Raw genomic sequence first — 25,191 nt, forward strand, 5'->3', positions numbered from 1 at the left:
GTGAAAAGGTATCGTTATACTTAAAGCAAGCCATTTGGGTGTACTTGTGTACAAATAATGCAAGTTGCAAAAAAAAATGGAAGGGACATTTTAACAAAAGCTTTATATAAAAAAGTGCTTAAGGAAAATGTGAACAGATTAGAGTCAACTGTAGGGCCACCAAGGATGGGAACTCCACGTCTAGGGAGTATTTAATATTTAGAAAGGACAGATAAAAAGTGAAAAGAGGCAGGTTGGCATTGTTAGGAAAAATAATTATTGCAATAATGAGCAAAATAGAGGAAAGGTGCCTTAACTGTGGCTTACAAAAGAAATTAGGTATTGTATTAGATCTAAAGAGGAGAAGAAAATTGCCAGAAAAAAAAAAGCAAGACTGAAGATTGGGTAGTTTAGAATTGAGCAAAAGAGGGGAAAAATGCTTGGGAATAAAATTGCAGGGGACATAGAAACTGAACATAAAAGCTTTACTAAACTTACTTCATGTGTTTAAAAAGACAAATGCAGGCGATTTCCAGCAAGCAGCTGGTGAAATTGTAATATGGAACAAAGTTGTTGTTCACAAAAGGAAGAACAAAACTTGTCAGAAATGTTGTCTAGTGAGCGGAATTGAAAGAAATCAGTATTAGTAAGAAAATATGCAGGGTAAATTAATAGAATAAAACTGAGAGTTTGATAATCTAAAAATTGCAGAGTACTGATGGAAATGGACCTGGAAATACTGGGAAACATAAGTGTCATCTTCCAAAATTCAATAGACTCTGGGAAAGTTCCTATGGATTGGAGAGTGGCATGTGTAATTCTACTATTTAAAAAAAGGATAGAAAAGAAAGGATAAGGCCAATTAGCCTAACATCAGTAATAGAATGTAGTATTTTCTCTATTATAAAATACATAACAGAACATTTGGAAAATGTTAATATGATTGGACAAAACAGCATGGGTTTATGGAAGAAAATCATGCTTAATAAATCACAGAATCCCTACAGCATGGAAGCAGGCTATTTAGCTATAGAGTCCACAATGACCCTTCAAAATCCATCTAATGGAATGTTTTGAGGACGTAACTAGTAGAATAGATTCACAATGGATCAGAGAGCGCAGGATATTGCGAGTAGATGCTTTTCAAAGAATATTATATCATCATTTGACAATGACACTTGATTAATCAGGATATTATGGCTTTTTAATCAGCATCAGCAAGAGCGGGCCTTGTACAAAATGGCAGAAGATGGCATTTGGGCATGGCGAGGCTGAGTAAATGACAAAGAAGACACCAGTGGCAACTCCAAGACGAGGCAAATGTGACTCCACCCAGCCCAAGGTCTCCCAGCAAGCAACAAGCAGTTCCCAAGCTTAATCCCCTTGACCAGACTTGCAAGCTGAGCCGAAGCTCGAGGTCCGTGGCTAGGCCTGGGTGCCTGATGACAGAGGCAGGCTTGGCCCCAGCGAGGACCCGTGGCACTGCTGGTGGCTGCGTCAACTAGATTGGCCTAGCATAAATTCATGATGGCAGCCTTGGAGGCAAGATGGCAGTGGAGAGTGACACTCTTTGTTCGAGCGATGGAGTGATGAAGTGCAGTTGCGGTAGTGTAGTTGGTTTAGCATTGAGGTAAAGCAGTTCAGATCCAGGCCCATGACTGAGCTGGAAGCAGGAGCTAACTTTATTGAGATAAGACTATAAGATAAACTTTATTACTTTATTTCTTTGGCTTTTGTATTCTGTGTTTAAGATGGTGCCAGAGAAAGACAACACTAAGCAACACTTTTTACTGTATTTGTAATAAGTACACATGACAATCAAAAAAAAATAGGGGGAAAACCAGCGGATGTGGGGTTTTTGGAATTTCAGTGAATTGGATTTTCTGAAGGTTTTTTTCATTACTTGTGGGACATAGGAGTTGCTGTTTGGCCAGCCTTTATTGCCTGTCCCTAGCTTTGAACTGAGTGGCTTGCTGTTCAAAGTCAACAACATCGCTGTGGGTCTGGAGTCACATGGAGGCCAGACCAGGGGATCACTAAAAAAGTCCTGAAGAAAGGTTACACCCGAAATGTTGACTTCTCCACCTCCTGATACTGCCTGGCTTGCTGGGTTCTTCCAGCCTCCTTCTAGACAAGGGCATCACAGTGGATTTTCTTCCCCGAGGAACATTGCTGAGCCCATGGATTTTTCTGACAATCACAAATGGTTTCATCATCATTAGTAAATTTCATGGTCATTAGAAAATTCTTAAGTCCAGATTTTTTTTGTCTTAATGAGCTCAAAATCAATAATCTAATATGGTTGGATTTGAACCCAGGTCACTAGAACATTACCTGTGCTTCTGGAATAACATTCTGGATTAGTGGTGCTGGAAGAGCACAGCAGTTCAGGCAGCATCCGAGGAACAGTAAAATCGACGTTTCAGGCAAAAGACATTGATGCCCTGGGGTTGAAGTGTTCCGGGGCAGAAGATGAGGCGTTCTTCCTCCAGGCGTCTGATGGTTGAGGGAGCGGCGGTGAAGGAGGCCCAGGACCTCCATGTCCTTGGCAGGGTGGGAAGGGGAGTTGAAATGTTGGGCCACAGGGTGGTGTAGTTGATTGGTGCGGGTGTCCTGGAGATGTTCCCTGAAGTGCTCTGCTAGGAGGCGTCCGGTCTCCCCAATGTAGAGGAGACCGCATCGGGAGCAACGGATACAATAAATGATATTGGTGGATGTGCAGGTAAAACTTTGATCGATGTGGAAGGCTCCTTTAGGGCCTTGGATGGAGGTGAGGGAGGAGGTGTGGGTGCAGGGGAGACTGTTCCTCGGATGCTGCCTGAACTGCCGTGCTCTTCCAGCACCACTAATCCAGAATCTGGTTTCCAGCATCTGCAGTCATTGTTTTTAACTTTCTGGAATAATAGTCTAGCAATAAAACTATTAACTATTCATCTCCCCCACTCACCTGTTGTACTCTATGCTACTTTCTTAGAAGTTCAGAGGGCAAAGTTAAAGCACGTAATATTGAGGCTAATTTTTTCACATGGATCGAAAATTGGTTGCGTGTGGGAATAAATTAATCTTTTCCAAGTCACTCGTGGGGCATCACGAAGGTCAGTGCTTGGGCACTAGTTATTCACAATACATAAAAGTAGCATTTACAAGTTTGCTGATAATGCAAAAACTGGACAGGATTCTGAATTCTGAGGAAGATGCAAGGAAGTTTCGAGAAGATTGAGACAAGATGAGCAAGTTGGCAAATACACAACTGATGCAATATAACATGCTAAATATGCAGTTAGACACTTTGGGTATGAAAAACAGATGAGTGTTATTTAAATGGTGATATACTTGAAATGGTGGATGTACGCAGGGATCTGGGTATCCTTGTTGCCCGTCAAGAAGGGTACACACCAGGTACAAGCAATTAGGAGGGCAAATAGTATATTAACTTTCAACGCCGAGAGTATTTGAGTAAAGAATTAGGGATGTCTTACTACAGAGAAAAGGGCTTTGGTAAGAGTACACCTGGATATTGCATGATGTTTCAGCCTCCCTATTGAAAGATAGGGAGTGCTGAGGTTCACTAGGTTGATACCAGGGATCGCAGGACTGGTTTATGAGGAGAGATTGGTTTGACTGAGCTTCTACTCATTGAGTTTAGGTGGATGAGCGGGGGGGGAGAAGGGGGGGCTGTTAACACAAAATTCTAAGAGGGTTGGACAAACTAGATGCAGGGAGCAAGTTTGCCTGAGGAGTCTAGAACCAGGGCACACCGTCTCAGGATATGGGTTGACCATTTAGAACAAAGAAAATTTACAGCCCAAGAGGCGGCCCTTCGGCCCTCCAAGCCTGAGCCAATCCAAATCCACTGTCTATCACCTATCACCCAATTCCTAAGCATCTGTATCCCTCTGCTCCCCACCTACTCATGCATGTGTCCAGACGTATCTTAAATGAATCTACCGTGCCTGCCTCTACTACCTCTCCATTTAGATGGAGATGACAAAAACAATTTTTCACTTAAAAAGCTGGTGAACTTGTGGAATACTCTACCACAAAACTGAAAAGTCCAAGTCCCTGAATATAGTCAAGGAGGAGAGAAACACATTTTTAGATGTTATGAGGTTTATGGGGAGAAAGCATCAATGTAGCACAGAAGCAGAAAATTTGCCATGATTGTATCTAGTAATGGAACAGATTCGAAGAGCTGAGAAATGCACTCCCGCTTTTAGTTTTTTTTTAACTTTTTTTTTTAAAAGAAAAAGAGTTGGGTAGAGAGGCATAAATATTTAGGAAAGGAATTCCTGAGTTCATGGCCAATGCAGTTGAAAGCATGGCCATCAACAGTAGAATGATTTTTTAAAAATCTCAAAATTTGAGCATGAATTTCCAAACATTGAAGAAGATTACAGATGAGGAGACAGCATGGAGGGATCCAAAACCAGATGAAAATTTTAAAATGAAGGCATTGCATAATGAGGAGTCAACACAGGTTAGTATGCATAAAGCAACAGGTGAACAGGGTCTGATGCAATTTAGGATACAAGTAGAGTTTTGAATTGCCTCAAGTTTCCTAGGGATAGTACATGATAGGCAGCCTACGCATGTTAGAATGTTAAATCCAAAGGTAGCAAACTCATAATGAGGACTCAACTACAGATGAGCAGAGTCGTTACTGAGCTAAGCATCATTTCAGAGATAGAAACAGGAGATTTAATCAATGACAGAGATATCTGACACCTAGAAGATCCAGCCCCTGATGTGACACCAAGGCTGAGTTCTAAACAGTCTGGTTCAACTTCAGACAATTGCTGAGGAGAGGGACAGAGTCAATGGCTTCAGACCAGAGCTTGCAGACTATATTAAATAAGTAAAAAAAAAAATAGAGAAAGTAATGGAACTAAGATAAATTTCTAGAACCTCATGGCCCCACCCTAAAAACATTACAGGTACAGAAATTACATTAGTCAATAATTTCTGAAGTTTTTACCTTTGTACTTTTGTATTGGAAAGTTACAAATTTCACACCATTATTTGGAAAGGAAGAGAGAGAGGATCAATTCAGGTAACTACAGATTGTTGTCATTAACTTCAGCACAACTGATGTTAAATGTCTTACAATCATAGAATCCCTACAAATGTAGATAGAGGCCATCTGGCTCATCAAGACCATGGCAACCCTCTGAAGATCATGCCTCCCAATGCTATCCCTATAACTCCACATTGAGCTAACTCAGTCTGCACAATTCTCGAATACCAGGCAATTTAGCATAGCCAACCTGCTTAGCTTTGAATTGCGGAAGGAAACCAGAGCACCTGGAGGAAACCCACGGAGACATGGGGAGAACTTGCAAATTCCACACAGTCATCCAAGGCCAGAATCAAAGCCTCGTCCTTGGTGCTGTGAAACAGCAGTGGTACCTAATCAGAAATCTTCTGAAAATTCAAGTTTCATCCACTGCTTTATTACCAATTTATCTGTCCTGCTTGTTACCTCATTAAAAGAATTCTAATAAATTTGTTAAGCATGATTTTCCTTTTGTGAAGGCAGACTTACTCTGCTTGATCATATGTATTTTGAAATGCTCTGGTATTACATCCTTTCTAGACTCCAACAATTTCCCAATAACGAATGTTAAGCTAACTGGCCTATAATTACCTATTTTTGTGTCCTTTTTATTTGAAAAAGGAAAGCATCACATTGGCAGTTTTCCAAATCTCTGGGACTTTTCCAGAACCTAAGGATTCTTGGAGGATTACTATGAGTGCATCAGCTTTCTCTATAACTACTTCATTATCCTGGAACACATCTCAGCAGATCCAAAGACTTATTGGTCTTTATGTCCATTAGTTTCCAATTATTCTAGTCATAGTTTTTGTATTTATTTCCTCTCATCCAACTGCCTCCTGATTAATAGTTTTTTAAAAAAAAATGCTAAGTCTTTCACTATGAAACCGATGGAAAGTATTTGTTTTACTCTTCTGCAATTTCCTGGTTCCCCATTATTTTCCCAGCCTTATTCTTTAAAAGGCTTATGTTTACTTTAGTCTTTCTCTTCCTATATAGAATACAGTTGTTTTCAGTTTTGGTAGTACTTGTAAATTTACCTTCAACGTTTAACTTCTCCCTGATTTTTTGGTTGTCCTTTAGTTTTAAAAACTTTCCCAATCACCTGCCTTACAACGTAGTACCTTTTTCTTTCATTCTGACACTATTCTGAACTTCCTTGGTTAGTCACGGTTGTCTTATTCCCTTCTTATAATGTCTCTCTCTTACCAGGATATATCCATCTTTGTTGAGAGCTGTTATTCCTCAAAACATCTTTGCTGCTAAACTCCTGTCCTAGTCCACTCAAGCTACCTCTGCCTTCATTCCTTTTTAAGCAGCCTTTAGTTTAACACAATTATTTCCAACCCGAATTTCTCCCTCAAAGTAAGTGCTAAATTTTAATACATGGTCGCTGTTTCCTAGGGAATCTTTAACTCTATGATAGCTTATTGAACCTAGCCCATTACTCATCACCAGATCAAAAACAGCCTGATACCTGGTGGGATCCACAAAACATTGTTCTTGGAAACCGTCCCAAACAGATATTTTCCTCTGCTAATCTGAGCATTTCGGTCTATGTTTTTCATGTTGACATGTAGCTCTCCCTGTCCTGGATTCTTTTTAAAATTGTACCATTAAGTTTATATTGTCTCTCCTCATTCTCCCTACTTCCCTAACAAGCCCCAAGCTCGTTACCATCAAGCCCCTTCTGAAGTCATGACGTTCAGTGCTTGACCCCAGGAGTTCCAGGCCTTCTGCCAACTCTGCCCTCCTAAGGCTGAATTCTCTTCCACATTTCTACTGCACCATGTTTTAACCTACCATGTGCATACAGCCCACAGTTCTAAGATCCCTCTTGGTGAAAGATGGCTGACCCAGGGTTCTGTGGCTTCTGGAAAGGTCCATGTGTAATATCAGTAGAATAAACTGTAGCAAAAGAAAAAGGGTGTAAAGCAATGTCTTACTTTCAACTGACGCTCCCTCATTGGGTTTAGAATAACTTTCTCCCTTCTTTCTGATTCTGCGAATAATTCCACCATCTTCATCCTCTGAGAGATCCTCCCCTTTGATTTCAAAAAGCTCAATCTTAAAAAGTGAAAACAACAGAAGCAGTGTAAAATATCATATGCTACCTCACCTTCATGAGGATTTTGTAACAATTCAGAATGCATTACGTACTTTAAGCACACTTAATCCTCACTACCATGGATGTGTTCCTTGATGAGCATATGGGACATTTAACTATGCATACAATAAAATTCTCATCACTGAATATATTATGGTACTAATAAACCTTGCACAATAGCAGAAATAAATTGCCACCATGTCAATCATGTAAGCAATGAGTTGAACGTTTATTTGCGAATAAACATGGCATACATTTGGTCTGCTGGTTGGATTTCACTCACTTAATTATATTGTTATTTAATTCAAGATAGTTAACGTTTACAAATAAAATTACAAATTCAGACAAGAAAATAATCAAAGTTCAATCATTTGAAATCAATAGACAGGGGACAAAGTTTTAAATATGATCTCTAATGAAAATGGAGAAAAGTTTTTTGTAAAACTGGGTACCTCAAACACAAGTGTGGCACTGGGTGGAATTTTCGGTGGACTGCCTGCAGAGCCATAAGCATATTCTGGTTTACAGATGATCTGACAGACTTCATTAATCTTCATGGTGGCCACCGCGATATCCCATGCTTTAATAACTTGCCCTGTTCAAAGTAAGTAAGAGTTGATACTTCAGTCATGTCATTTTAATGTGCAACTCCCTCAACCAAAAAAAAGGAAGCACCTCCATTCTGAGCAGTCTCTTGATAAAGTTAAGCCATTTTATGCTGCATGAAAAACAATATCAATGCAAGCTTGCTCCTACCTCACTTGATCCAAAGACTATCGTATATATCCAAACATCCATAATGTTCATGGTGAACCAGATCAGCCAGTGGGCTCTTAACACAATCTGCACTTCTAGACTTCAGCAAAAACACTGCCAGATTAATATGACAATACAGTACTGCAAAGGTCTCATCAGTATGAGTGAGGATGGCAGAGGGACCCTGTCTCAATCTAACTCCCAGTGTTTTGAATCCAGTTATTATTATTGGCAATTCTAGGCTAATACAATATCATGCCAACAATATTTCTTTTTTTGTAAGTATTTGAAGAAAGATTAATATATATTATCAGATTTTCCACATGTATAATTTGTGCAAAGTCTTGCTTGGGAATACTTAACAGGTTAATTTGCAGGAAGGTTTATTTTACATTGAATGCACTAGTACCTGAGAATATTCAATGGAAAGCCTGAAAGGTTGATATTATACATGGTTTGAACTGATGCTACAAAATTCTGTAAAGTTCTTACTCAAAATCTCTTCCAGTAAAAAGTTTACCTGTTCCACCAAATGCTGCATTACTGAGATGTTATTATCCCATCAAGAACTTTTGGATTAACGGTACCAATACAGGCTCAATAAAGAATATTCTAACCATATTACACGCCGCTTATACCTAGTCTGCAACATATATTGTTTGAAATTGCTGGCAAAAAAAAAAGTCCATGAATATTATGCAGACAACTGTCCCAAGGATTCTCCTTGATCCACGCGAGGATGGCATAGCCTCTGCATGGCATTTTCCTGTTTGTTGCAGTTTGGATTAAGAATTGGACAAGATTCAAGATATTACCAAAATCAATCATAACTTAAAATTCATATATAAAATCCCAGCATATATAGTATAATATCTCTGAAAAGCCATTGCATAAAACCTTCTTCCCATAAACTGAAAAGATGCTTATCAAATTTCTAATAAAAACTAAGGGCTTGAGAAACTCAGCAGGTCTAATAACACCGGTGGAGAGATCAATCGTGGCTGTTCTTTGGAAAATATTTTTATATGCTTCTTGTGTTCATTTTAAACACATGTAAATGGGCTTTTCAACTGTTAAATTACAGCAGTGGAGCAGAAGTGGAGAAAATTTGAACTCTTGTTGGTGTAGAGACTGGAAAATTCAAAAAACACAAAGAATCAAAGAATATTACCTTTGCCAAGGTCAAATGTGAAATAGTCATCTCGGTCTCTGCTAGAGTCAAATTTAGTTCCATCTAACAGCACTCCAGTATAGTGGACAGAGACCTTATCGCCTGTCATTGGAGTCTCCTCACCAGTGCCATCTTTTTTTATCAGCTGTCAAAGGGAGAGATTAACAATTCAATATAATAGGAGTGAAGTCATCTCAGTTATACATTATTGTAAGTTAAAAGACCACCATGGAATTTTAAAATTATTTTCATGGGATATTTGGGATATCTGGTTATGGTTTCTCTCTTTTCCCAACATCTTTGTATATCACATAGGAAGCAGCTTTTAAGACAACAGTTTAGAATAATTGGAGGTCAAAATAAGGTGCTTATCCTCAGGAACAAAACACTGTAGACTATTATGTACCCAAAAATAATGTCTGATCATAACCACAGACCTTATCATAACTACACTATAATTTCCATTGCTCTCACAAGCCATAGTTAATTGTGTATTAATTACATTTGTAGACATTAACTGGTATTCATTTTGCCACTAAAACTAGATACCCATGCCCAACTGTGCTTGGAGGACTGGAATGCAAATTAAAAGGTTTATAAAAGTTAGCTCAAGTGCTACCATTCACTAACTGGCTTTTTGAAGTTATCGTTACAAAGTTACCTTCCAAACCCACAAGCACTTCTATCTCGAAGGACAGGACAGCAGACACATGGGAACACCACCTTCAAATTCCTCTCCAAGCCACTCACCATCCTAACTTGGAAGTATATCACCATTCCTTCACTTGCTGGGTCAGAATCCTGGAATTCCCTACCTAATAGTATTGTGGGTCAACCCACCACAGGTGGTCTGCAGCAGTTCAACACTGCAGCTCACCATCACTTTCTCAAGTTGAGAGTGTGGTATTGGAAAAGCACAACTGGTCAGGCAACGTCCAAGGAGCAGGAGAATCGACGTTTCAGGCATAAGCTGAATGGACAATAAGTGTTGGCCAGCCAGCGACGCTTACATCCCACCAATGCTGATGAGTTGGACTGTAAGGTCTGTTTCCATGCTGTCTAACTCTGTGACTCTGACAATACCACGTGGTCTCAACCTTCACCTATTAATGATTCGGAGATGCCGGTGTTGGACTGGGGTGTACAAAGTTAAAAATCACACATCACCAGGTTAGAGTCCAACAGGTTTAATTGGAAGCACACTAGCTTTCGGAGCGACGCTCCTTCATCAGGTGATTGTGGAGGGCTCGATCGTAACACAGAATTTATAGCAAAAATTTGCAGTGTGATGTAACTGAAATTATACATTGATTGTCTGTTAAGCCTTTCATCTGTTAGAATACAGTGATAGTTTCACTTCTTTCATGTGTAAATCACAAAACCCTTTTTTTTAAAGTTGCATTCTCGGGTTAGCTGTTAACACAGCTAAAACAATCACCTGATGAAGGAGCGTCGCTCCGAAAGCTACTGTGCTTCCAATTAAACCTGTTGGACTATAACCTGGTGTTGTGAGATTTTTAACTTTGTTCACCTATTAACAATGATTAAAAAGAATGCTCGCACACTGAGCTTTGGATGCTTTTCTCTTTCCTGTTTATTGTATTAGAAGTTAAAAATCTTCTAAATTTTAGTCCAACAGCTAACTAGTCGGTCAGAAGTCAATTTATAGCAAAAGATTGTAGTGTCATGCATGCAACTGGTACGATATACTGGACAAACATAGAATGCTGTTAATTCTTTCATCTTTTAGAACAGGTTTCAGGTTTCGGTTCATTGATATATAAATTCCAGAACTTCTTTCAAGTCACATTGTCAAGATAACTTAAGGTTTTATGTAAAAAAAGTGACATCTCAGCTCAGACAATGCAATAAATGTGCGAGGTTCGACTGTATGTATCCCAATCTTGAGTCAGACTTGTTCTATTTTAAAAATTTGAATTTATAAAATGTTACATAGATTGACTGCCTTCAGCGTGTCTTTTGAATTATAAATCTGCAAAAATTCACCCCATAGATGTAGAAGTGTGGGGGTGTGGAGAGAGAGAGATATTTCTGACGCAAACACCGTTCCCCCCCCCCCAGGAGCACACACAAGCACACACTCTCTCTCACGATTTGGAGATGCCGGTGTTGGACTGGAGTGTACAAAAAGTTAAAAATCACACAACACCGGGTTATAGACCAAAAGGTTTAATTGGAAGCGCACACTCTCACACGCACGTACACACATATCCACACAAGTCTACTTTGGAAATACAACAAGTCTGACCCAAGAATGCGATACAGACAGAGTCGAACCTCACACCTTTAATGAAATGTCTGAGCTGAGATGTCACTTCTTTAAAAAATAAAACCTTGGGTTCTCTCAAGAATGCGACTTGAAAATAGTTCTGGGATTTACATATTAATGACTCAAAATCATTAATTAACAAATCATTTAAGACATATCTAGACAGATACAAGAGTGGGCATGGAGCAAAGGGATACAGATCTTTAGAAAGTAGGTGGCAGGCTTAGTTAGAGGATCAGGATCGGCACAGGCTTGGAGGGCCAAAAAGCCTGTTCCTGCGCTGTCATTTTCTTCTTTCTTTTTGTTCTTTGAAACCTGCAACCCATTTTAAAAGATGAAAGACTGAATCTAGATTTGTTAAATATATTGTATCAATGACATGCATAACACTGTGACCTTTTGCTATAAATTCTGTCTTATGACTCTGCTCCACAGCGACCTGAAGGAGCATCACTCCAAAAGCTAGTACCTCCAAATAAGTTGTTCCAGATGAACTGGTTTTAACTATGTTTCATAAGCCACTACTATGCTAAAACGTATTGTTTCATTATGATTGAGTAAAACCTTTTCATTGCCTGAAATATAGTTGTCGGAAACCTACAATCCATGGATTCAAATGGGGAGAAAAAAAGCGAAAAGACAGATTCCGCATTCGATGATGGTTGCTGTATAGGCATTGTGGATAAGTGTTGGTGTCTGCAGTGTGTTGCAGGAAGGGGCCTGGGTGGAGTGGGCCAGTCGCACTGTACAGACTGTAACCTGTTTGGAGGTTCTGCAGTGGCGCCTTGTTGCCATTTAACTAACTCAACACCAGGTAAAATGCGTCCACCCAGGAACCGGAGGTAAATAGAATGCAAGGGGTATAATTAATCACAAACCACTGTCTGCATATAAAACACCTAATTCCACACTATTGTTTCAAAAACACCAGCCAATTCACCTAACGCAGACAAAAATACGAAAGGCACCTCGTGTATTTGATGGCCTAGGGACTGCCTCCTGTTTTGGATGCTTTCTAAGACTAGTAGCTATATCTAGATATTTCTTTTGTCCTATACTGATAAAGAGTTTATGCACTAACGCTGATTTCATCTGATTTTTGAAATAGGAGGTTTTGCTGGCTGCTTAATCCGGCTCTTACCTTCAGAACTCCTCCATCTTTCTTCGGGCTGATGTCTTCCCCTTCAATGGGGATCTGCTGATCGGTTTTCTCTTCTCCTGCGGTCATTGTTCTGCTCAAAACTGTTTGTTTCGCGAAAAAAAATAATAACCTATTTAGATACAAGTGCGAGTATAGCTCTCCCGACTTCTACAGACAGCATAAACGTGCCGAAACTCAACCGTCTCTGAGTGTAATAAAGGGAGGCGGGTCACGGAACTTTCGAGAGAAGGGGGAAAAAAAAAGCTGCAAAAGATCCGCCTACCTTCCCGCCTCTAGCACATGGCTCCATCCTGGCTCTCTAGAAAATTCTCCACTGCAGATTGAACAGTGCACACCTCACCGCTGGAGGATGACAATTTGACGCGCAGTTGGTTCAAAATATAAAGCTAACCCAAATCTTACCCCCAGCCAAATCAAAAGCAAAAATGCCGGAAATATTCATCGGGTTTTAGTCGTGCTGCATTCTCCAACATGAGCCCTGATCCTAGCTCTAACCAAAAGAGAAAATGCTGGAAAATCTCAGCAGGTCTGGCAGCATCTGTAAGAAGACAAAAGAGCTGACGTTTCGAGTCTAACTGACCCTTTGTCAAAGCTAAAAAAAAAAGAGAGAGAAATAGGGAGGTATTTTTACTGATCCTAGTTTGCAGCTTCCATTAACCATCAGTACCACTGCACCGGCTTTGCCCCTGAAGCAGAGTTTTCTCTGTGCTTTAGTTGTTTGAGAGAAGCCTGGGACTTGTTCATTGAGGAAAACAGATGATAGAGAGGAGATTTGATAGAATCAGATCAAATAGGGAGGCACTGGAAGGATTAAAAGCCAGAAGGCACAGATTTTTAGGTAATTAGTGAAAGAAGCAGTGCTGCTTTTTGAGTCAAAGATTGAGGAACATGCTCAGGATTGCAGGGATCTTGTGGCACAGTGGTGCTGTCCCTCTCTCTGAGCTTGACATCCCAGGTGGGTTCAAGTTGTTACATCTTCAAAACAGGTTGATTAAAAATCATAGGCGAAAGTGAGGACTGCAGCAGCTGGAGAGCAGAGTCAAGATTAGAGTGGTGCTGGAAAAGCACAGCAGGTCAAGCAGCATCCGAGGAGCAGGAAAATCGACGTTTTGGGCAAATTCGGTTTCCTAATGAAGGGGTTTTGCCCAAAACATTGATTTTCCTGCTCCTCGGATGCTGCCTGACCTGCTGTGCTTTTCCAGCACCATTCTGATTAGAAATCAAACTCAAGGTTGCACATTTCTGTCACGGTTCATCATATGATCGATTCTAAGCGCATTTGATTCTTAGGGCAGGATGGAATTGGAGTGGAGGATTTCACTTTGTTTTGTTCTCTGCCACCACTCTTGTGACTCAAAGCATGATGTAGCTCAATTAAGGTTGCCATTTTGAAAATGTGGTAGCAAATTCTCCTAGTCATTAAGTTGCTGCTGCATTTCAAGCAAAGTGCTGGACATGTTCTTTGTCCTCCCCTGTTATACTGGCAATATGACAGTTGAGAAAACAGGCATTGGTGAGGCTAATACTTTGCATCCATCCAGACACAATATCATTAGGGGCGGCACGGTGGCACAGTGGTTAGCACTGCTGCTTCACAGCGCCAGAGACCTGGGTTCAATTCCCGCCTCAGGCGACTGACTGTGTGGAGTTTGCACATTCTCCCCGTGTCTGCGTGGGTTTCCTCCCACAGTCACAAAGATGTGCAGGTCAGGTGAATTGGTGAATTGGCCATGCTAAATTGCCCGTGGTGTTAGGTGAAGGGGTAAATGTAGGGGTATAGGTGGGTTGTGCTTTGGCGGGTCGGTGTGGACTTGTTGGGCCGAAGGGCCTGTTTCCACACTGTAAGTAAATCTAAAAATGTCCAAAATAGATGATTTTACAGGAATTTTGCAAGACTGCTTGTGGAGTAGGCTCCAAGAAGGACATAAGAAATTTTTAGGCAGCCTCCCTGTTGAATCCAGAGGATGTATTGATCTTGCAATTTCTCTGGTGCTCTATGTTTTGCTGACAACACCCTGTCTGTCTCTCTGCAGGAGTATGGTAGCAACAACTGCTATGTACATTAGGGCATTTGTTCACTTGTGCAAAAGTTTTTATTTTACTTCCAAAGAGAAGAAAGCATGCCTTGCTTGTGACATTCTATAGTACCGACATGGAAAGACTGTAGTTAAAACAGAACATGTTGGAAATACTTAGCAGGTCAAGCACATCTAGGAAAACAACTAGCATTGACCTAGAGTCACAATAAGCAAAAGAGGTGCACCGTGTTTTAAGAAAGTATTGAAGCAATGAAAACAATTAATGAAATGGGAGATCTGTAACAGGGTGAAAACTACAAGTTGCTAAATGTCAAAAATGAACGATGGTGCAAGTAAAAGGGAGTGGTAATGGGATAAGTAGAGAAACAAAATATGGGTCTTGAGAACATGTATAAAGCAACAGTCCAAACATTACCACCACCAACCATGTGAAAAAGTAAGTGTATTGATTACTTCATTGAAAAATGAGGCAAGATTCACAAGCATAGATTAAGAAGCTGAGGACTGAAACAAAAGAGCTCACAGTGACATTTGTGGACCAAATTTTAAGCAATCAAGCTAGCTCCCATTTTTTGAGGATGGTCCCCAATACAGAGGAGACCATATTGTGAGCAGTTAAGTACAGTATAGTAAATTGAAAGAAACATGAATAAACAACTGTCTTACCAGGGTGAAGTGTTTACACTCTTTGACAGTGGGAAATGAGGTGAAAGGACGGATGTTGTAACTTCTTTATATCAATCGCATGGAGGGAAAAATATCTTCAAAGTACTGAAAGTGGAAGAGTTTGGTAGCACCCTCGTGCTGGAGTAGGCAAGAAGAAAGTGAGGACTGCAGATCCTGGAGATCAGAGTCAAAAAGTGTGTTGCTAGAAAAGCACAGCAGGTCAGAGAGCATTCAAGGAGCAGGAAAAGTGACGTTTTGGGCATAAGCCCTTAATCAGGAATGCTGGAGTAGGCCGACGATTATAGTTGGAAGTCTACCTTTCTCATTCATTCATTAATAGCTTGTTGGCATCACTGGATGGGTCAGCATTTATTGCCCATCCCTAATTGTTCAGAGGACAGTTGACAGTCAACAATAGGAAATTAGGGAGGAAATTGCGGGGACCCTTGTAGAAATATTTCTATCATCTATAACTAGAGGTGAGGTGCCGGATGACTGAAGAGGGGCTGATGTTGTGCCTTTGTTTAAGAAGGGATATAAAGGAGAAACCTGGGAACTATAGACAATTGTGTCTGATGGCGGTAATAGATAAGCTGTTGGAGGTGATTCTGAAAGGTAGGATTTATATGCATTTGGAGAAGCAAGGAATGATTAGGGATAGGCATGGTTTTGTGTGAGGGAAATCGTGTCTCACAAGCTTGATTTAGTTTTTTTGAGGAAGTAACCAAGAAGATTGATGATGGCAAAGTGGCAGACGTTGTTTAATTGGACTTTAGTAAAGCCTTTAACAAGGTTTTGCATGGTACACTAATTGATAAAGTTAGATTGCATGGGATTCAGGGTGAGCTATAACTGGATACAAAATTGGCTTAATGGCAAGAGAAAGTGAGTGGTGGTGGAGGGTTGTTTTTCAGACTGGAGACCTGTTACGAGTGGTGTTCCACAGGGATTCAGGCTGGGTCCACTTTTTTTTGTCATTTATATAAATGATTAAGATGAGAATATAGAAGACATGGTTAGTAAGTTTGTAGATTACACCAAAATTGGTGATATATTGGACAATGAAGGTCATTTAAGATCTTGATTAATTGGGTCAGTAGGCTAAGAAGTGACATTAATTTAGATAAGTGTGAGGTATTGCATTTTGGTGAAACAAACAAGAGTAGGACATGTATAATTAAAAGGAGGACTTTAGGTAGTGTTATAGAAGACAGATCTAGGGGTTCAGGTACATCATTCTTTGAAGTTTGAATCATAGGAGCAGGCAGGTGGGACTACTTTAGTTTGGGATTATATTTGGCATAGGCTTGTTGGACTGAAGGATCTATTGCTGTCGTGTCTGACTCTTTTTGTAGACAATGTGGTTAAAGTGGCGTTTAGCATATTTGCCTCTACTGTTCAGACCTTTTGAGTATGGGAGTTAGGATATAATGTTGAGGTTGTTGGTGAGGCCTCTTCTGAAGTACTGCATCTAGTTCTAGTCACACAGAAGGATATTATTGAGAGGGTCCAGAAAAGATTTGTCAGAATGTTGCCAGGAATGCAGGGTTTGAGTTATAAGGAGAGGCTGGAATTTTTTTCCTCTGGAGCATAGAAGGTTGAGGAGTGACTTCGAGAAGTTTATAAAATCATGAGAGGTATAGACAAGGTGAATGGCAGGTATCTTTTCACCAGGGTGGAGGATTTCAAGACTAGGGAGCATATCTTTAAAGTGAGAGGAGAAAGATTTAAAAAATACAATGAGAGGCAACTTTTTTTTTAAAAGAAGTGGTTTGTGTGTGAATGAACTACCAGAGGATGTAGTAGACACAGATACAGTTAACATTTAAAAAACATTTGGATAAGTACATAAGAAATGTTTGGAGGGAAATGGGCGAAGCACATGCAGGCGGAACTAGGTTAGTTTGGGATTATGGTCAGCATGGACCAAAGTGTCTGTTTCCATGCTCTACGGCTTGACATTGCTGTGGGTCTGAAGTCACACATCGGCCAGACATGTAAGGATGGCAGACTTCCTTCCCGAAAGGGCATTATGAACCAGATAGGTTTTTCTGACAATCAGCAACAGTTTCACAGTTATCATTAGACTTTTATTTCCAGATTTTTATTGAATTCAAATTCAACTATCTGCCATAGCAGGATTCAAACCCAGGGCCCCCCAAAACATCACTTGGATCTCTGGATTTCCTGCAGCAAATTCACTCCTCTTCGGTGCAAAGTAAATGTTTCAATTCAGATGTTCTGTTACATCTTTTGGTGATTTTGAATACAAAGAACTGAAGCATGAAGACAAAAGAACCCCTGTGGTAGTGAGATTTTAAAGGGTTAATTTGTTCTGCTGACATGCAAGAAATTGGATGTCCTGGATGTTTTCTGTCTTGCAGGCAGGATGTGACAATTTAATCAGACTCTGTAAATGCTGCAGTTTAAGGAATAACCTAATCACGCACTGTTTCTGGAAATAATCAAATCACTTCACATTGTTTTTGGGTGACTATGACGGAATGGCAGGGGTTATGTCTTGCGTGAATGACTTACTGCGATGTTAAACCCTGTATAAAGGGAGAACGGTTCCCTTGTTCAGACAGCCTCGCTTGACATTCTCCACAAGCATTGCGAAGTGATCCTCCAAAAGCTTGTACTTGCTTAAATAAATCATGTTTGTTCACAGAAGTTGGCGTATTGCAGTTGCATCAATCATAAAAGTCTCAGATACAGTCACATAGATGGGTTAACTCCAGGAAGGGTAAGAGAGGTAGACAGATAGTGCAGGAGTCTTTTGTGGATATACACATTTCAAACAGGTATGCTGTTTTGGAAAATGTAGGGGTTACATAGAGTCATGGAGATGTACAGCATGGAAACAGACCCTTTGGTCCAACCCGTCCATGCCGACCAGATATCCCAACCCAATCTAGTCCTACCTGCCAGCACCTGGCCCATATCCCTCCAAACCCTTCCTATTCATATACCCATCCAAATGCCTCTTAAATGTTGCAATTGTACCAGCCTCCAACACAACCTCTGGCAGCTCATTCCATACATGTACCACCCTCTGCATGAAAAACTTGCCCCTTAGGTCTCTTTTATATCTTTCCCCTCTCGCCCTAAACCTATGCCCTCTAGTTCTGGACTCCCCGACCCCAGGGAAAAGACTTAGTTTATTTATCCTGTCCATGCCCCTCATAATTTTGTAAACCTCTATAAAGGTCACCCCTCAGCCTCCGACGCTCCAGGGAAAACAGCCCCAGCCTGTTCAGCCTCTCCTTGTAGCTCAGATCCTCCAACTCTGGCAACATCCTTGTAAATCTTTTCTGAACCCTTTCAAGTTTCACAACATCTCCCCAATAGGAAGGAGACCAGAATTGCACATAATATGCCAACAGTGGCCGAACCAAAGTCATGTACAGCTACGACATGACCTCCCAACTCGTGTACTCAATACTCTGACCAATAAAGGACCGCAATTTCCCGCCAGACGTAGTCGACGATGCCCTCCACCGCACCTCTTCCACTTCCCGCTCCTCCGCCCTTGAGCCCCGCCCCTCCAACCGCCACCAGGACAGAACCCCACTGGTCCTCACCTACCACCCCACCAACCTCCATGTACAACATATCATCCGCCATCATTTCCGCCACCTCCAACCAGACCCAACCACCAGGGATATAATACCCTCCTCACCCTTATCAGTGTTAGAACATAGAACATAGAACATAGAAGAATACAGCGCAGTACAGGCCCTTGGGCCCTCGATGTTGCGCCGATCCAAGCCCACCTAAACTACACTAACCCACTATCCTCCATATACCTATCCAATGCCCTCTTAAATGCCCATAAAGAGGGAGAGTCCACCACTGTTACTCGCAGGGCATTCCATGAACTAACGACTCGCTGAGTGAAGAACCTACCCCTAACATCAGTCCTATATCTACCCCACCTTAATTTAAAGCTATGCCCCCTTGTAATACCCGACTCAATACGCGGGATCATTTCCCCTCCCCCCACCTTGTCTCAGTCAAATCCCTCGAACTCAGCCCCGCCTTCCTAACCTGCAATCATCTTCCTGACCTCTCCGCCCCCACCCCACTCCGGCCTATCACCCTCACCTTGACCTCCCTCCACCGCATTTCCAACGCCCCTCCCCCAAGTCCCTCCTCCCTACCTTTTATTTTAGCCTGCTGGACACACTTTCCTCATTCCTGAAGAAGGGCTTTTGCCTGAAACGTCGATTCTCCTGTTCCTTGGATGCTGCCTGACCTGCTGCGCTTTTCCAGCAACACATTTTCAGCTCTGATCTCCAGCATCTGCAGCCCTCACTTTCTCCTTAGGTAAATGAATGCATGGCTCAAAGATTGGTATGGGAGAAATTCTGGTTTGTGAGGTCCTGGCATCAGTATTGGACAAAGTGGGATCTGTACCAGATATAGATCTGAACAGGATGGTCTCAACCTGAAACAGGCTAGGGCTGATGCTCTTGCCAATTGCATAACTACCAAGTAAAAAAAGTGTAGAAATTGGAACCAGGTGATCTCATTGACTGAGGCTGTTATTGGTTTATTAACGGGCAAAATCAGGAAAGTCCTGGCTGACCAATATAACTAGGAGATAAACCAGGCTTCTATATATAAAAATAAACAGGAGATTTAGAATCTCCTCAGTTTAGGAGACTGACTCTAAAAAAAACAAAACGTGAGGAGATTAGAATCTCCTGAGTTGAGGTGACTGACTCCGAGCTGGCTGGCAATGGCCAGTCTATTGTGCACAAATAAATAAAGGGTGATTTGGTGGTGGGATACCAGCCTGTGTGCAGTTATTTCAAGAGGACTTTAGAATAAACAGTGGAGGAAGGCATCAAATTTAGGATTATGTGGCAACAAGTAGAGTCAAGGCCAAAGAGAAATCTATTAATTTGGGAAATGATAAATAATCCTTGACAGATTTCTACTCTCCGTCCCATTCTTAGAGTGAACCAACAGATTAAACTAGAAGTTATAAAGAAATTATAAAGCTAAAAGTACTATAACTGAATGCACAGAGCATCCATAACAAATCAGATGAACTGACAGAATAAATAAATAGGTATGATCTGGCAGCCATTACAGAGAAACGGCTGAAGGATTACATGAACTGGAACTGAATCTTGTCTGGTAAAGGATATTTAAGGAGGTCAGAAATCTAGAAGAAGTTGGAGGGATGGCTCTGTCAGCTAATTATTGTATTAGTGCAATAGCAAGGGATAACCTAAGTTGACCTTGAAACGATTTGGATGGAGGAATAATAAAAGCAACAAGTCACTTATGAGAGTACTGTATCAACCTCCTAAGAGCAACAAATAGTAGGGTGAAACATACAGGAAGAAATTATTAGAGAATGTCAGAAAGGTACAGTATTAGTCATTGGATATTTTAATCTACCTATTTAGCAATGGGCAAAAATTAATCTGAATGGAGTGGGAAGTAAAAACTCAAAATGCAGAAAAGAAGCTTTAGCAACTGAATGAGTTTATGCTATTCAGATATTTTAACACATGAAGGTCAGATCTGCAAAATGAGATGAGATGGGCAGTTCATATAATATTTCTGGGATAGTTTCTTTCGAATAGAATGTCCTGGAGCTGACCGGAGGACAGGCTGTACTAGACCTGGTATGGTGCAACAATAAGGAGCTGAGACTATTTTAAAATAAAATTAATTAAGGGCAAAAAAGCAGAGCTGGTTGCAGAGAACTGGCAGATTAAGTTAAAACACAAGTCAATAGAGATATAGTAGCAGGCATTTAAGGGGCTATTTAAAAACATACAGAATATATTCCAAAATGTCAGGGCTCTTGTGGTGTAGTTTTGGCATCCCTAATTCTAGGCCAGGGGTGTGTCATAGCATGTCTGAAGATTTGTAGCTCAGGTTGAGGTTCTGAATGTAGGTTTGCTCACTGACTGGAAGGCTCATTTTCAGATTTTTTGTCACCATACTAGGTAACATCTTCAGTGAGCCTCCGGACAAAGCATTGCTGATGATTCCTGCTTTCTATGTTTAGGTTGGTGATATCATTTCCTGTTATTTTTTTCAGAGGGTGGTAAATGGGGTCCAGTCAATGTGTTTATTGATGGAGTTCTGTTGGAATAGAGTCATAGAGATGAGCCATGCTTCTAGGAATTCTCCTGCATGTCTCTGTTTGGCTTGTCCTAGGATGGATGTATTGTCCCAATCAAAGTGGTGTCCTTCTTTATCTGTATGTAAGGATACTAGTGAGAGAGGGTCATGTCCTTTTGTGGCTAGTTGATGTTCATGATTCCTGGTGGCTAGTTTTCTGCCTGTTTGTCCAATGTAGTGTTTGTTACAGTTCTTGCAAGGTATTTTGTAAGTGACAATAGTTTTGCTCGTTGTCTGTATAGGGTCTTTCAGGTTCATTAGCTGCTGTTTTAGTGAATTGGGGATTTGTGAGCTACCATGATGCCAAGGGGTCTGAGTAGTCTGGCAGTCATTTCTTTGATGTAGGAGAGAATGGCTAGGGTTTCTGGACGTATTTTGTCTGCTTGTTTGGGTTTGTTGCTGAGAGATCAGCGGACTGTGTTCACTGGGTACTCATTCTTTTTGAATAAACTGTATAGGTGATTTTGCTCTGCTCTGCATAGTTCCTCTGTGCTGCAGTGTGTGTTGGCTCGTTGAAATAATGTTCTGATGTAGCTTCGTTTGTGGGTGTTGGGCTGATTGCTTCTGTAGTTCAACATTTGGTCCGTATGTGTTGTTTTCCTGTAGAAGCTGGTTTGAAGTTCCACATTGGCTGTTCGCTCTACTGTGACATTTAGAAATGGGTGTTTCTTGTTTTCCTCCTCTTTAGTGTATTTTATGTAATAAACCCAAACAAGCAAACAAAACGCATCCAAAAACCCAAGCCACTCTCTCCTACATCAAAGACTTCTTGGAAATGACTGCTAGACTACTCAGAACCCTTGGCATCATGACAGCCCACAAACTTACCAACACACTAAAACAGCAGCTAATGAACTTGAAAGATCCATCCAGACAACAAGCAAAACTAACGTCATTTACAAAATACCGTGCAACAACTGTAACAAACACTACATTGGACAAACAAGCAGAAAACTAGCCACCAGGATACATGAACATCAACTAGCCACAAAACAACATGACTCTCTCACTAGCATTCTTACATACAGATAAGGAAGGACACCACTTCGACTGGGACAAGCCAAACAGAGGCATGCATACGAATTCGTAGAAGCATGGCATTCTAACTGGAATTCTATCAACAAACACATTGACTTGGACCCCATTTACCACCCCCTGAGAAAAAGAACGGGAAGTGACATCACCACAGCAAATGACATCACCAACCCAAACCTATAAATAGAGAGCAGGAATCATCAGCAGTGCTTCGTCTGGAGGCTCACTGAAGATGGTTATCTAGTATGGTGACGAAACGTCTGAAAATGAACCTTCCAGCTCAGTGAGCGAACCTATATCTATGACTGAAGAGGTGTATTTCCAGAAGGCACTTGATAACTTGCAAAAAAGATTAATGTGGAAAATAAAAGTTCATGCTGTACTGCCATAGATGATTGGCTGGCTAATAGAAAGCGGAGAGTAAGCATAAATGGATCATTTTCAGGTTGATAAGATGTAATGAGTGGTGTGCCACAGGAATCAGTGCTGGAATCTCAACTGTTTTCACGTTATGTAAGTAACTTGAATGAAGGCACAGCAGCATAGTTGAAAAGTTTGCTGATGACAGAAATACGAAAGTTTTTGAAAAGGATGTACAAGTGCTATAAAAGATAGATTGTGAGTGGGCAAAGATATGGCAAATGAAGCACAATGTGGTAAAATGCAAAATTGTCCATTTCTGCAGTAAGGATAAAAAAACTTATCAAAATAGTGAAGAATTTCAGAGCTCTGAGATGCAAAGGGATCTGGTTGTCCGAGAGCATGTATCACAAAATGTTAATATATAGATACAGCAAACTTTTAGTAAAATTAAGTGTGTTTTCATTTATCATGAGGGAAACTGAATACAAAAGTAGGAAGGTTACATTTCAGTTATGCAGAGGCTTGGTGAGGCTACAAATGGAGCACTATGCATTCTTATTTAAGGAAGGATATAAATACGTTGGAAACAATTTAAAGAAGGTTTACCTGGAGTGGGAGTGTTGTCTTGCGAGGAAATGTTGGATAAGCGAGGTGCATATCTGCTGGAGATTAGAAGAATAAGAGACAGCTTGATTGAAACAATTAAGCCCTGAGGGGTCATGACAGTGTAGATGAGTATAAAATGCTTATTAAGAATCAGATAAGTTAATCGCTGTTTTAAGTGTGTCCAATAGAAAGGCTGTAGTAGTGAGTAGAGTGGGTTCTTTCTTGATTATATATTTTTGGAGATATGTCTCTTGATTAAACTTAAAATATAAGCCATATCTATTAATTTAACCTGGGGCAGTGTTTTGGAGAGGAATAAGACGGTGTTATTTTCTGGGCCTGTAGATTGTGAAGGAGCAAAAATGGCCTTTGCAGTGATGTGTACTTCTCGTCCGATGTGGGAGTTTAAAGAGAGTTTAAGGGATATATCTGCCATAAATGCTGCTGGCTGCAAATCTTATCAGATTGAATTGATTGGTTGGACAGACAGTTAGAAGCAATGAGGAATTTGCAACAGCAACAGTATGTGAAGGATAGCAATTATAGGAAGGGGGGAAAGTCTCAGATACAGTCACATGGATGGGTTAACTCCAGGAAAGGGAAGAAAGGTAGGCACCTAGGGTAGGGGTATTTTGTGGATATGCCCATTTAAAACAGGTATGCTGTTTTGGAAAATGTAGAGGGTGATGGATTCTCAGGGGAATGTATCACAAACTGCCAAGTTCCTGGTATTGAGACTAGTTCTAATGCAACAAGGGGTATGTCGGCTTCCAAGAGATCAATCGTGTTAGGGGATTCTATAGTCAGAGGTACAGACAGACGTTTGTGTGGCCAGCAGCGAAAAAGCAGAATGGTGTGTTGCTTCCCTGGTGCCAGGATCAAGGAGAGGGTGCAGAATGTTCTCACGGGGGAGAGGGGCCAGCAGGAGGTCATTGTCTACATTGGAACCAACAACATAGGAAGAGAAAAGGTTGAGATTCTGAAGGGAGATTACAGGGAGTTAGGCAGACATTTACAAAGGAGGTCCGCGAGAGTAGTAATATCTGGATTACTCTCGGTGCTACGAGCTAGTGAGGGCAGGAACAGGAGGATAGAGCAGATGAATGCATGGCTGAGGAGCTGGTGTATGAGAGAAGGATTCACATTTTTGAATCATTGGAATCTCTTTTGGGGTAGAAGTGACCTGTACAAGAAGGACGGATTGCACCTAAATTGGAAGGGGACTAATATACTGGCAGGGAAATTTGCTAGAACTGCTTGGGAGGATTTAAACTAGTAAGGTTGGGGGGTGGGTGGGACCAGGGAGATAGTGAGGAAAGAGATCAATCTGAGACTGGTACAGCTGAGAATAGAAGCGACTCAAACATTCAGGGCAGGCAGGGACAAGGTAGGACTAATAAATTAATCTGCATTTATATCAATGCAAGGGGCCTAACAGGGAAGGCAGATGAACTCAGCATGGTTAGGAACATGGGACTGGGATATCATAGTAATTACAGAAACATGGCTCGGGGATGGGCAGGACTGGCAGCTTAATGTTCCAAGATACAAATGCTAAAGGAAGGATAGAAAGGGAGGCAAGTGAGGAGGGGGAGTGGCATTTTTGATAAGGGATAGTATTACAGCTGTGCTGAGGGAGGATATTCCCGGAAATACATCCAGGGAAGTTATTTGAGTGGAACTGAAAAATAAGATCGGGATGATCACCTTATTGGGATTGTATTACAGACCCCCTAATAGTCCGAGGGAAATTGAGAAACAAACTTGTAAGGAGATCTCAGCTATCTGTAAGAATTGATGAAGGAGCGTCGCTC

At 41.0% G+C, this 25,191-nt stretch overlaps 1 protein-coding gene across 5 annotated transcripts in view; it reads right to left on the reverse strand.

The window, feature by feature from the left end:
* Positions 1-25,191, reverse strand: part of LOC122559612 (peptidyl-prolyl cis-trans isomerase FKBP4-like) — a 53,729-nt gene that overhangs the window by 24,233 nt on the left and 4,305 nt on the right. Inside the window, exons 2-6 of one of the 5 annotated variants that reach the window (XM_043709398.1) lie at positions 23,378-23,433; positions 12,498-12,598; positions 9,067-9,211; positions 7,592-7,734; positions 6,979-7,099 (exon numbers count right to left, since the gene is read on the reverse strand). In XM_043709398.1, the coding sequence (XP_043565333.1) occupies positions 6,979-7,099; positions 7,592-7,734; positions 9,067-9,211; positions 12,498-12,584 (496 nt within the window). In that variant the 5' untranslated portion in view covers positions 12,585-12,598; positions 23,378-23,433. Of the gene's footprint in view, positions 1-6,978; positions 7,100-7,591; positions 7,735-9,066; positions 9,212-12,497; positions 12,741-12,780; positions 12,806-23,377; positions 23,434-25,191 lie in introns of those variants that run through there. The other 4 variants (XM_043709399.1, XM_043709400.1, XM_043709396.1 and 1 more) reach the window with 4 other exon arrangements.

This window comes from Chiloscyllium plagiosum, chromosome 19 (assembly GCF_004010195.1).
Source record: "Chiloscyllium plagiosum isolate BGI_BamShark_2017 chromosome 19, ASM401019v2, whole genome shotgun sequence".
NCBI lineage: Eukaryota > Metazoa > Chordata > Chondrichthyes > Orectolobiformes > Hemiscylliidae > Chiloscyllium > Chiloscyllium plagiosum.